The sequence below is a fragment of the Oncorhynchus gorbuscha genome, linkage group LG01, assembly GCF_021184085.1.
Source record: "Oncorhynchus gorbuscha isolate QuinsamMale2020 ecotype Even-year linkage group LG01, OgorEven_v1.0, whole genome shotgun sequence".
NCBI lineage: Eukaryota > Metazoa > Chordata > Actinopteri > Salmoniformes > Salmonidae > Oncorhynchus > Oncorhynchus gorbuscha.
Window position 1 is genome coordinate 119,278,699 of NC_060173.1, and position 13,943 is coordinate 119,292,641.

The window sequence follows — 13,943 nt, forward strand, 5'->3', positions numbered from 1 at the left end:
GTGGGTTCGATTCCCGGGACCACCCATACGTAGAATGTATGCACACATGACTGTAAGTCGCTTTGGATAAAAGCGTCTGCTAAATGGCATATATTATTATTATTTATATATCTCACTGTCATGATATCACACTGTCATGTCATCACACTGTCATGTCATCACACTGTCATGTCATCACACTGTCATGTCATCACACTGTCATGATATCACACTGTCATGATATCACACTGTCATGTCACACTGTCATGATATCCCAATGTCATGATATCACAATGTCATGATATCACAATGTAATCACACTGTCATGATATCACACTGTCATGATATCACACTGTCATGATATCACACTGTCATGATATCACACTGTCATGTCATCACACTGTCATGTCATCACACTGTCATGATATCACACTGTCATGATATCACACTGTCATATCACACTCATGATATCACAATGTAATCACACTGTCATGATATCACACTGTCATGATATCACACTGTCATGATATCACACTGTCATGATATCACACTGTCATGATATCACAATGTCATGATATCCCAATGTCATGTCATCACACTGTCATGATATCACAATGTAATCACACTGTCATGATATCACACTGTCATGATATCACAATGTAATCATACTGTCATGATATCACACTGTCATGATATCCCAATGTCATGTCATCACACTGTCATGATATCCCAATGTAATCACACTGTCATGATATCACACTGTCATGATATCACACTGTCATGATATCACACTGTCATCTTATCACAATGTAATCCCACAATGTTATGTTATCATCACCAGAATGTCATGTTATCACACTATAGCCCGGTTTACTGCATGTGATGTTGCTCTTTATTCCAGTTCTCAGCCCAGGGCCATGTGCAGTGTAACGCCAGATAGCCTCCGTCACCGGCTTTCACCTTACAAGGCTGGGTGTCGGAGGCTACCTCCATCTACTCTCACCTGTATGGCTCCATCTGTTACACGACTCACTGTGTTCGCTGGTGAGTCCTCCTGACCCTCTCTTCCTGACTATTAGAATTACACATAATAAATATCCCAACCCCCCTCCCACGACGACACACAATAAGCAGGGATCATCAACTACATTCAGCCGCGGGATGATTTTGTTTTTTGAGCGAATGGATGGTCAGGGGGCTGGGACAGGGGGCTGGGACAGGGGGCTGGGACAGGGGGCTGGGACAGGGGGCTAGGACATCATCCATAACACTTTGTAGACTGCAAATTGACCGCAAGAATCCCAAATAGGATATAATATTTGACTAATACATAATGATTTCAAACCTTGCTTACATTTGTTTACAATCACATATATACACTGAGTGTACAAAACATTATGAACACCTGGTCTTTCCATGACATAGACTGACCAGGTGACACAACTGTGGAAAGCATTGGAGTCAACATGGGCCAGCATCCCTGGGAAACACTTGACACCTTGTATTGTCCATGCCCTGACGAATTGAGCCCATTCTGAGAGCAAAAGGGTGTGAAACGCAATATGAGTAGGTGTTCCTAATGTTTTGTCCGGTCAATGTCTCTTAGGCGTGGGAATACTTTAGAACATCCAAAATGTTAATCATTTGGAGCCGAGGTGCAGGTGTTTTATTACAGTCATGTGTCCAACCATTTTTATGATAATATTTGCTCGTAAAAGTTGGGGTGCCAAATGGTTAACCCTGCTCTATCGCTCGTGACCAACAATACTTCGGTAACACAAAAACCAGGAAGTACATTCCAGCTCGTTACATCAACACGTCACGCTCTCTTTCAACAGTTTCAGTCACACAAAACATTTCGTTACAAGGACGAAACTAGTTTCAAATCAAAATAGCAAATAAAACATTTAAATGAAAATTACCTCAGACTAAATTATATAATGATGTTCTTTAGAATTAAGCCAAAATGTTCTTTATTAAACCACTGCCTTTATAGTAAATAAATAATAACCTGAATATAGTAGTGATGGATTATGTATTGGTTTGTTCTAGTTATATAAAATACTAGTGTTATTTCCCCAGAGTTAAAAACCTGCTTCTCGGGCACTGGGTAGAATGGCTAGCTTTGGGCACCAAGCCTGCTTTTCTGCTCTTTTGCCAACTTCTTATGGAATTGTCATTTCAAACATGTTAAGCTTCATAATCAGAGTAGGCAATAGCACAAACAGATCTGGGACCAGGCTATAGAATAGCAGCTTCTGCCACTAGCATTATAACTGGTTATAACCATCAAGCTATTAGCCCTGACATAACCCTGGCTTGGTGATGCCATTCCTGAAAGTCAAAACTATTACTTTACAGTCCAAAGTAGACGAATAACCACATGGATGGAAGCAGTGAACCCATTTAAGGCATTCAAATGTAAAGAGGTTCAACCAACCAAGGAGAAATTGGCTTTGGGGACCAGTGAGATGCTATGGGTGGGTGCTGCTATGGTGACCAGTGAGATGCTATGGGTGGGTGCTGCTATGGTGACCAGTGAGATGCTATGGGTGGGTGCTGCTATGGTGACCAGTGAGATGCTATGGGTGACCACCTTCCCCTGAGTCTGTGGTTGGTTTGGGATTCAACTCCTATTGCTCAGAAAAACCCGAGGGGAAAGTCTTTCAACTTTACTTACACAAATAACTTCTTCTCATTGCAAATATATAACGGTATAGTTGGGCGCCCATTCATTTACATATGTTATTATAAATAAAAAAATGAACACTTGCCAATTTAAAAACAGACACAACATTCTTATAAGGAAAGGGGAGCTAGTCAGGGCAAGGCTAGTCAGGGCAAGGCTAGTCAGGGCAAGGCTAGTCAGGGCAAGGCTAGTCAGGGCAAGGCTAGTCAGGGCAAGGCTGGACAGTGAAACATTTCTCTCTCAATCCCATTGGAAAATGGTAGAACTTGATACAAAAGGAAATTTTATGTGACATCCTGATTGGTCCATAAATTGATGTAAATAATAGCAGAAGGTAACGTGGTATCCACTCTGTCGACAGCTATAGAATAGCAACAGGAAACGGTTGAGGAACGCAGTTCCGCCTTTTAGCGCTACACATTCTAGAATGTTCTAGAATGTTGGCTTTGGCGTACCACACTGAGGGACACCGGAGTTGGGACACCGGAGTTGGACGAGTTCTGGAGTAGCTGAATAGCAGCCTGCTTTCAGTTATTCAGACATCTGAGTTGAGGAGAACAGTCCTGTCTTCATGGACCCTGCTGCCTTGTAGCCTTCTGGTCAGGGGCGGTAGGAAGCCAACTGGGCTGTCCCACATCTCACCTGATCCAGTTGGTTCCGTAGCTGGGCCCAGATCTGACACTGCATCTCTTCTTTACGATCATGTTGATGTAGGCTTTCATGATCTTAGTGATCTCTCCAACCTGAAACACCACAGATGAGAGTTTTAACAGCAGGGAAAACAAACGATGCACACTGAACAGATACTTGTTTAAACAGCCAAGGCTTTGTTGGTTGACGTTCTGAAAGGCTAGCCTGGGGTCCAGTCTGTTTGTGCTATCATGTCAATTCTCTGTCACTCATTGTCATGCCAAACATGTCTGTTGACACTAATGGAGTTGGCATGAGCATAAACAGACCTGGAACCAGGCTATAATCTGGTGTTATAAACAGACCTGGGACCAGGCTATAATCTGGTGTTATAAACAGACCTGGAACCAGGCTATAATCTGGTGTTATAAACAGACCTGGGACCTGGTTATTTATAATCTGGTGTTATAAACAGACCTGGGACCAGGCTATAATCTGGTGTTATAAACAGACCTGGGACCAGGCTATAATCTGGTGTTATAAACAGACCTGGAACCAGGCTATAATCTGGTGTTATAAACAGACCTGGAACCAGGCTATAATCTGGTGTTATAAACAGACCTGGAACCAGGCTATAATCTGGTGTTATAAACAGACCTGGAACCAGGCTATAATCTGGTGTTATAAACAGACCTGGAACCAGGCTATAATCTGGTGTTATAAACAGACCTGGAACCAGGCTATAATCTGGTGTTATAAACAGACCTGGGACCAGGCTATAATCTGGTGTTATAAACAGACCTGGGACCAGGCTATAATCTGGTGTTATAAACAGACCTGGGACCAGGCTATAATCTGGTGTTATAAACAGACCTGGGACCAGGCTATAATCTGGTGTTATAAACAGACCTGGGACCAGGCTATAATCTGGTGTTATAAACAGACCTGGGACCAGGCTATAATCTGGTGTTATAAACAGACCTGGGACCAGGCTATAATCTGGTGTTATAAACAGACCTGGGACCAGGCTATAATCTGGTGTTATAAACAGACCTGGGACCAGGCTATAATCTGGTGTTATAAACAGACATGGGACCTGGTTATTTATAATCTGGTGTTATAAACAGACCTGGGACCAGGCTATAATCTGGTGTTATAAACAGACCTGGGACCTGGTTATTTATAATCTGGTGTTATAAACAGACCTGGGACCAGGCTACTACTGGTTATTTATAATCTGGTGTTATAAACAGACCTGGGACCAGGCTACTACTGGTCATTTATAATCTGGTGTTATAAACAGACCTGGGACCAGGCTACTACTGGTTATTTATAATCTGGTGTTTATAAACAGACCTGGGACCAGGCTACTACTGGTCATTTATAATCTGGTGTTATAAACAGACCTGGGACCAGGCTACTACTGGTTATTTATAATCTGGTGTTATAAACAGACCTGGGACCAGGCTACTACTGGTTATTTATAATCTGGTGTTATAACTGGTCATTTATAATCTGGTGTTATAAACAGACCTGGGACCAGGCTACTACTGGTTATTTATAATCTGGTGTTATAAACAGACCTGGGACCAGGCTACTACTGGTTATTTATAATCTGGTGTTATAAACAGACCTGGGACCAGGCTACTACTGGTTATTTATAATCTGGTGTTTATAAACAGACCTGGGACCAGGCTACTACTGGTCATTTATAATCTGGTGTTATAAACAGACCTGGGACCAGGCTACTACTGGTTATTTATAATCTGGTGTTATAAACAGACCTGGGACCAGGCTACTACTGGTTATTTATAATCTGGTGTTATAACTGGTCATTTATAATCTGGTGTTATAAACAGACCTGGGACCAGGCTACTACTGGTTATTTATAATCTGGTGTTATAAACAGACCTGGGACCAGGCTACTACTGGTTATTTATAATCTGGTGTTATAAACAGACCTGGGACCAGGCTACTACTGGTTATTTATAATCTGGTGTTATAAACAGACCTGGGACCAGGCTACTACTGGTTATTTATAATCTGGTGTTATAAACAGACCTGGGACCAGGTTTCTGGTTATTTATAATCTGGTGTTATAAACAGACCTGGGACCAGGCTACTACTGGTTATTTATAATCTGGTGTTATAAACAGACCTGGGACCAGGCTACTACTGGTTATTTATAATCTGGTGTTATAAACAGACCTGGGACCAGGCTATAATCTGGTGTTATAAACAGACCTGGGACCAGGCTATAATCTGGTGTTATAAACAGTCCTGGGACCAGGCTACTGGTTATTTATAATCTGGTGTTATAAACAGACCTGGGACCAGGCTATAATCTGGTGTTATAAACAGTCCTGGGACCAGGCTACTGGTTATTTATAATCTGGTGTTTATAAACAGACCTGGGACCAGGCTATAATCTGGTGTTATAAACAGTCCTGGGACCAGGCTACTGGTTATTTATAATCTGGTGTTATAAACAGACCTGGGACCAGGCTACTGGTTATTTATAATCTGGTGTTATAAACAGTCCTGGGACCAGGCTACTGGTTATTTATAATCTGGTGTTATAAACAGTCCTGGGACCAGGCTACTACTGGTTATTTATAATATGGTGTTTATAAACAGACCTGGGACCAGGCTACTACTGGTTATTTATAATCTGGTGTTATAAACAGACCTGGGACCAGGCTATAATCTGGTGTTATAAACAGTCCTGGGACCAGGCTACTGGTTATTTATAATCTGGTGTTATAAACAGACCTGGGACCAGGCTATAATCTGGTGTTATAAACAGTCCTGGGACCAGGCTACTGGTTATTTATAATCTGGTGTTTATAAACAGACCTGGGACCAGGCTATAATCTGGTGTTATAAACAGTCCTGGGACCAGGCTACTGGTTATTTATAATCTGGTGTTATAAACAGACCTGGGACCAGGCTACTACTGGTTATTTATAATATGGTGTTTATAAACAGACCTGGGACCAGGCTTCTGGTTATTTATAATCTGGTGTTATAAACAGACCTGGGACCAGGCTACTACTGGTCATTTATAATCTATAATGTTGTATTATGGTATAATACTGTACCAGAGGTGTCTCAAAGAACATATCTCTGTCGTCCACTGTGATCTTATAGGTAGTGGCCTGGGGAGATCCGAAGAAGATGATGTGTTCGTAGGGGAACGTCTCCAGAGGTTTGGGTTCTCCTCTCTTGTAGACCGACACGTTCTCTGCACTCACACTCAGCCACAGGTCATGAGGAAAGCCTCCTTCTTTACACTGAGGAGAGAGAGAGAGAGAGAGAGAGAGAGAGAGAGACCGAGACATAAACAGACAGGTCAGATACCAAGTATGATCAAATGCATTTTCAAAGCCCGGCGATGGGGAAACCAGCAACCTATTTCCTTCCCTTCCCCGCGTTACGTTACCTTCCCTTCCCCGCGTTACGTTACCTTCCCTGCGTTACGTTACCTTCCCTTCCCCGCGTTACGTTACCTTCCTCGCGTTACGTTCCCTTCCCCTTCCCCCCCTTCCCCCCGTTCCCTCCCCTTCGCCCCGTTCCCTCCCCTTCGCCCCGTTCCCTCCCCTTCGCCCCGTTCCCTCCCCTTCGCCCCGTTCCCTCCCCTTCGCCCCGTTCCCTCCCCTACGCCCCGTTACCTCCCCTACGCCCCGTTACCTCCCCTACGCCCCGTTACCTCCCCTACGCCCCGTTACCTCCCCTACGCCCCGTTACCTCCCCTACGCCCCGTTACCTCCCCTACGCCCCGTTACCTCCCCTACGCCCCGTTACCTCCCCTACGCCCCGTTACCTCCCCTACGCCCCGTTACCTCCCCTACGCCCCGTTACCTCCCCTACGCCCCGTTACCTTACCTTCCCCGCGTTACGTTACCTTCCGTTCTCCGTGTTACCTTCCCTTCCCCGCGTTACGTTACCTCCCCTTCGCCCCGCTACCTCCCCTTCGCCCCGTTACCTTTCCTTCTCTGAATCCACTGATTCGGTCACTCATCTGTTGATTGTTTTTGAATTTCCCCTGTATTCTTAAGTTCAGTTTTCTGTCTGTTACAACGGCAAGGTGACACATTTTCTTTTCATTACAAAGAAAGTCAACCAAGTCTGTTTCAAAATTATTATTTCTACATCCATTGTGAATGACAACTGTTCCTCTCTCAATGTGTAAAATGTTTCCAACACTCCCCCTCGATACCCACCAAGCTCTTGGTGTATCAATATGTCCATATGGCAGAGGAAGCCACATTTACAACTAGCGTGCAGAGGCCTGACCACCGTGCCTCCATAGATGGAGCCCCATCTGTGCAAAAGCCCACTATTTGAATCGCATGGATCGTGGATTTCAGGAAAAAGCAGGAGCACGCCCCTATCCACATCGATGAGACCGCAGTGGAGAAGGTGAAAAGCTTAAAGTTAAAGCACATCACCGACGATCTGAAATGGCCCACACACACAGTGTCTCAAATCAAATCAAATTGTATTTGTCACATACACATGGTTAGCAGATGTTAATGCGAGTGTAGCGAAATGCTTGTGCTTCTAGTTCCGACAACGCAGTGATAACCAACAAGTAATCTAACTAACAATTCCAAAACTACTGTCTTATACACAGTGTAAGGGGATAAGGAATATGTACATAAGGATATATGAATGAGTGATGGTACAGAGCAGCATACAGTACTGTCTGTGTGACAGTGTGTGTGTGACAGTGTGTGTGTGACAGTGTGTGTGTGACAGTGTATTGAAGAACACGCAACATCGGCTTGGCCCCTAAGACTCTCACAAACTTTTAGAAATGCACATATGAGAGCATCCTGTTGGGCTACATCACCGCCTGGTACGGCAACTGCACCGCCTGCAACCGCAGGGCTCTGCAGCTTGATGGCCACCCCCCGGACAGGACGCTAGTCTGTGTTGTCATGTAGTTACCTCCACGTCGAACAGTGTGGACCCATATCCGGGCCACTCCTTGATGATGTTCATGTATTTGAGCATGGCTGTGTGCTGGTCCAGTCCCTGAAGTCTGGACCACTTCTCTACGATGGAGGTTCTGGTGGCTGAAGTCTCCTCCTTCACCCACATCTCCAGCATCTGAACAAGAACAATACTTTATTAGTACCTTCCTCAAGGGCTAGGCTACCTGATCCTCCTCTAACCGCTAGGCTACCTGATCCTCCTCTAACCGCTAGGCTACCTGATCCTCCTCTAACCGCTAGGCTACCTGATCCTCCTCTAACCGCTAGGCTAATCCTCCGCTAGGCTACCTGATCCTCCGCTAGGCTACCTGATCCTCTAACCGCTAGGCTACCTGATCCTCCTCTAACCGCTAGGCTACCTGATCCTCCTCTAACCGCTAGGCTACCTGATCCTCCTCTAACCGCTAGGCTACCTGATCCTCCTCTAACCGCTAGGCTACCTGATCCTCCCTCCTAGGCTAATCTTCCTCTAAGGCTACCTGATCCTCCTCTAACCGCTAGGCTACCTGATCCTCCCTAACCGCTAGGCTACCTGATCCTCCTCTAACCGCTAGGCTACCTGATCCTCCTCTAACCGCTAGGCTACCTGATCCTCCTCTAACCGCTAGGCTACCTGATCCTCCTCTAACCGCTAGGCTACCTGATCCTCCTCTAACCGCTAGGCTACCTGATCCTCCTCTAACCGCTAGGCTACCTGATCCTCCTCTAACCGCTAGGCTACCTGATCCTCCTCTAACCGCTAGGCTACCTGATCCTCCTCTAACCGCTAACCCGGCTACCTGTTCCTCCTCTAACCGCTAGGCTACCTGTTCCTCCTCTAACCGCTAGGCTACCTGATCCTCCTCTAACCGCTAGGCTACCTGATCCTCCTCTAACCGCTAGGCTACCTGATCCTCCTCTAACCGCTAGGCTACCTGATCCTCCTCTAACCGCTAGGCTACCTGATCCTCCTCTAACCGCTAGGCTACCTGATCCTCCCTAACCGCTAGGCTACCTGATCCTCCTCTAACCGCTAGGCTACCTGATCCTCCTCTAACCGCTAGGCTCCTGATCCTCCTCTAACTAGGCTAGGCTAACTAGGCTACCTGATCCTCCTCTGATCCTCCGCTAGGCTACCTGATCCTCCTCTAACCGCTAGGCTACCTGATCTGATCCTCCTCTAACCGCTAGGCTACCTGCTAGGCTACCTGATCCTCCTCTAACCGCTAGGCTACCTGATCCTCCTCTAACCGCTAGGCTACCTGATCCTCCCTAACCGCTAGGCTACCTGATCCTCCTCTAACCGCTAGGCTACCTGATCCTCCTCTAACCGCTAGGCTACCTGATCCTCCTCTAACCGCTAGGCTACCTGCTACCGCTAGGCTACCTGTTCCTCCTCTAATCCTCCCTAGGCTACCTGATCCTCCGCTAGGCTACCTGTCCTCCTCCTCTAACCGCTAGGCTACCTGATCCTCCTCTAACCGCTAGGCTACCTGATCCTCCTCTAACCGCTAGGCTACCTGATCCTCCTCTAACCGCTAGGCTACCTGATCCTCCTCTAACCGCTAGGCTACCTGATCCTCAGGCTACCTGATACCTGATCCTCCTCTAACCGCTAGGCTACCTGATCCTCCTCCTAATCCTCCTCTAACCGCTAGGCTACCTGATCCTCCTCTAACCGCTAGGCTACCTGATCCTCCCTAACCGCTAGGCTAATCCTCCTCTAACCGCTAGGCTACCTGTTCCTCCTCTAACCGCTAGGCTAACCGCTAGGCTACCTGATCCTCCTCTAACCGCTAGGCTACCTGATCCTCCTCTAACCGCTAGGCTACCTGATCCTCCTCTAACCGCTAGGCTACCTGTTCCTCCTCTAACCCAGGCTACCTGATCCCTCCGCTAGGCTACCTGATCCTCCTCTAACCGCATGGACCTGATCCTCCTCACCTAGGCTACCTGATCCTCCTTTAACCGCTAGGCTACCTGATCCTCCGCTAGGCTACCTGTTCCTCCTCTAACCGCTAGGCTACCTGTTCCTCCTCTAACCGCTAGGCTACCTGATCCTCCTCTAACCGCTAGGCTCCTCCTCCTAACCGCTAGGCTACCTGATCCTCCTCTAACCGCTAGGCTACCTGATCCTCCTCTAACCGCTAGGCTACCTGATCCTCCTCTAAACCGCTAGGCTACAGATCCTCCTCTAACCGCTAGGCTACCTGATCCTCCTCTAACCGCTAGGCTACCTGATCCTCCTACAAAACAATCCTCCTCTTGGCTACCTGTCCACCTGATCCTCCTCAATAGGCAAACGTAAGGCTACCTGATCCTCCTCTAACCGCTAGGCTACCTGTTCCTTGTCAACTAGGCTACCCAATGGCTACTGATCCTCCTCTAACCGCTAGGCTACCTGATCCTCCTCTAACCGCTAGGCTACCTGATCCTCCTCTAACCGCTAGGCTACCTGATTCTCCTCTAACCGCTAGGCTACCTGTTCCTCCTCTAACCGCTAGGCTACCTGATCCTCCGCTAGGCTACCTGATCCTCCTCAACCGCTAGGCTACCTGATCCTCCTCTAACCGCTGGCTACCTGATCCTCCTGTAGGCTACCTGATCCTCCCTAAATAGGCTACCATCCTCCGCTAGGCTACCTGATAGGCTACCTGATCCTCCGCAGGCTAAAGATCCTCCTTTAACCGCAGGCTACCTGATATGCTAACCGCTAGGCTACCTGTTCCTCCTCAGAGCTACCTGATCCTCCTCTAACCGAGGACCTGATCCTCCTCTAACCGCTAGGCTACCTGATCCTCCTCTAACCGCTAGGCTACCTGATCCTCCTCTAACCGCTAGGCTACCTGATCCTCCTCTAACCGCTAGGCTACCTGATCCTCCTCTAACCGCTAGGCTACCTGATCCTCCTCTAACCGCTAGGCTACCTGTTCCTCCTCTAACCGGGCTACCTGATCCTCCTCTAACCGCTAATGATCCTCCTCTAACCGCTGATTACATACAGGGCTGATCCTCTAACCGAGGCTACCTGATTAACCGCAGGCTACCTGGCTAGGCATTCAGAATGATTACCTGATCCTACAGGGCATCCTCAGGAATCCTCCTTTGATTACCTGATCCTACAGGCACCTGTTCCTCAGGCTAATGATTACCTGATCCTCCTCTAACCGGGCACCTGATCCTTCAGAATGATCCTCCTCTAACCGCAGGCTACCTGATCCTCCTCTAACCATACAGGCTACCATCCTCAGAATGATTAACCGCTAGGCTACCTGATCCTCCTCTAACCGCTAGGCTACCTGTTCCTCCTCTAACCGCTAGGCTACCTGATCCTCCTCTAACCATACAGGCTACCTGATCCTCAGAATGATTACAGGCTACAGATCCTCCTCTAACCGCTAGGCTATTCTAAGAATGATTGTTTCTTCATGGAGCCAGGGCATTCAGGAATGATTACATAGGCCCAGGGCGCCCATTACAAAACAAACTTTGTTGATTACAATACAAACGTAAATTTGAAATTCGCGTAGTTGTCATTCAGATGGAATTGTATATATGTATGTACATACAGGGCATTCAGAATGATAGAATGATTACATTCAGTGGGATTTGCATTCAAAGAATGATAGAATGATTACATACAGAGAATGATTACACACAGGGCATTCAGAATGATTACATACAGGGCATTCAGAATGATTACATACAGGGCATTCAGAATGATTACATACAGGGCATTTATAATACAGGGATAGAATGATTACATACAGGGCATTCAGAATGATAGAATGATTACATACAGGGCATTCAGAATGATTACATACAGGGCATTCAGAATGATAGAATGATTACATACAGGGCATTCAGAATGATAGAATGATTACATACAGGGCATTCAGAATGATAGAATGATTACATACAGGGCATTCAGAATGATTACATACAGGGCATTCAGAATGATAGAATGATTACATACAGGGCATTCAGAATGATTACATACAGGGCATTCAGAATGATAGAATGATTACATACAGGGCATTCAGAATGATAGAATGATTACATACAGGGCATTCAGAATGATAGAATGATTACATACAGGGCATTCAGAATGATAGAATGATTACATACAGGGCATTCAGAATGATAGAATGATTACATACAGGGCATTCAGAATGATAGAATGATTACATACAGGGCATTCAGAATGATAGAATGATTACATACAGGGCATTCAGAATGATAGAATGATTACATACAGGGCATTCAGAATGATAGAATGATTACATACAGGGCATTCAGAATGATAGAATGATTACATACAGGGCATTCAGAATGATTACATACAGGGCATTCAGAATGATAGAATGATTACATACAGGGCATTCAGAATGATAGAATGATTACATACAGGGCATTCAGAATGATAGAATGATTACATACAGGGCATTCAGAATGATAGAATGATTACATACAGGGCATTCAGAATGATAGAATGATTACATACAGGGCATTCAGAAAGTATTCAGACCCCTTGACCTTTTCCACATTCTGTTACATTACAGCCTTATTCTAAAATGCATTAAATGTTCCCCCCCCCATCAATCTACACACAATACCCCATAATGACATCACAATACCCCATAATGACATCACAATACCCCATAATGACATCACAATACCCCATAATGACATCACAATACCCCATAATGACAAAGTGAAAACAGGTTTATTAGACATTTTGTCACATTTCTTAAAAATTAAAAAACTGAAATAACTTATTCACACTTTGCGAATGCACTGTAAACCTGAGGGCTTATGACAAATATATAAGTACCTTGGTGAAGTGCAGGATGCGTGCGCGGAGCCTCCCTACAGGGTAGACGGTGTCCAGAGACCAGCTGACCCGGGCCTCGTCCCCGTGGAGGAACTGGAGCCTGAGAGCGGCCAGGTGCTGCAGGGTGTCTTCTGGGGCCGGGAGGTGACCGCTGGTCAGAGACTCATGAGCCTGGAGGAGACATGTATTTTATTTTATTTCACCTTTATTTAACCAGGTATTTATATATATAGCCCTTTATTTAACCAGGTATTTATATATATAACCCTAACCCTTTATTTAACCAGGTATTTATATATTATATATATAACCCTAACCCTTTATTTAACCAGATATTTATATATTATATTGATTTATTTATCCGTTATTTTACCAGGTAAGTTGACTGAGAACACGTCCTCATTTGCAGCAACGACCTGGGGAATAGTTACAGGGGAGAGGAGGGGGATGAATGAGTCAATTGTAAACTGGGGATGATGAGGTGACCGTGATGGTTTGAGGGCCAGATTGGGAATTTAGCGAGGACACCAGGGTTAACACCCCTACTCTTACGATAAGTGCCATGAGTTAATTAATGAACTCAGAGAGTCATAAAGCAAAGCAGTGTGACACAAACAAAAACAGAGTTACACGTAAACAAATGTACAGTCAATAACACAATAGAAAAGTCTATATCCAGTGTGTGTAAATGAAGTAAGATAAGGGAGGTCAGGCAATAAATAGGCCAATAGTGGTGAATCATTACAATTGAGCAATTTACACTGGAGTGATAGATGAGCAGATTATGATGTGCAAGTAGAAATACTGGTGTACAAAAGAGCAGAAAAACAAA

At 45.5% G+C, this 13,943-nt stretch overlaps 1 protein-coding gene across 1 annotated transcript in view; it reads right to left on the bottom strand.

Moving 5' to 3' along the window:
- Window positions 1-1,382: 1,382 nt before the first annotated feature.
- Window positions 1,383-13,943, bottom strand: part of LOC123993217 (unconventional myosin-X-like) — a 249,611-nt gene continuing 237,050 nt past the window's right edge. Inside the window, 5 exon segments of the mRNA XM_046295154.1 lie at window positions 1,383-3,411; window positions 6,400-6,591; window positions 8,252-8,413; window positions 11,577-11,582; window positions 13,112-13,282. Coding sequence (XP_046151110.1) covers window positions 3,307-3,411; window positions 6,400-6,591; window positions 8,252-8,413; window positions 11,577-11,582; window positions 13,112-13,282 — 636 coding nt within the window. The 3' untranslated portion in view covers window positions 1,383-3,306.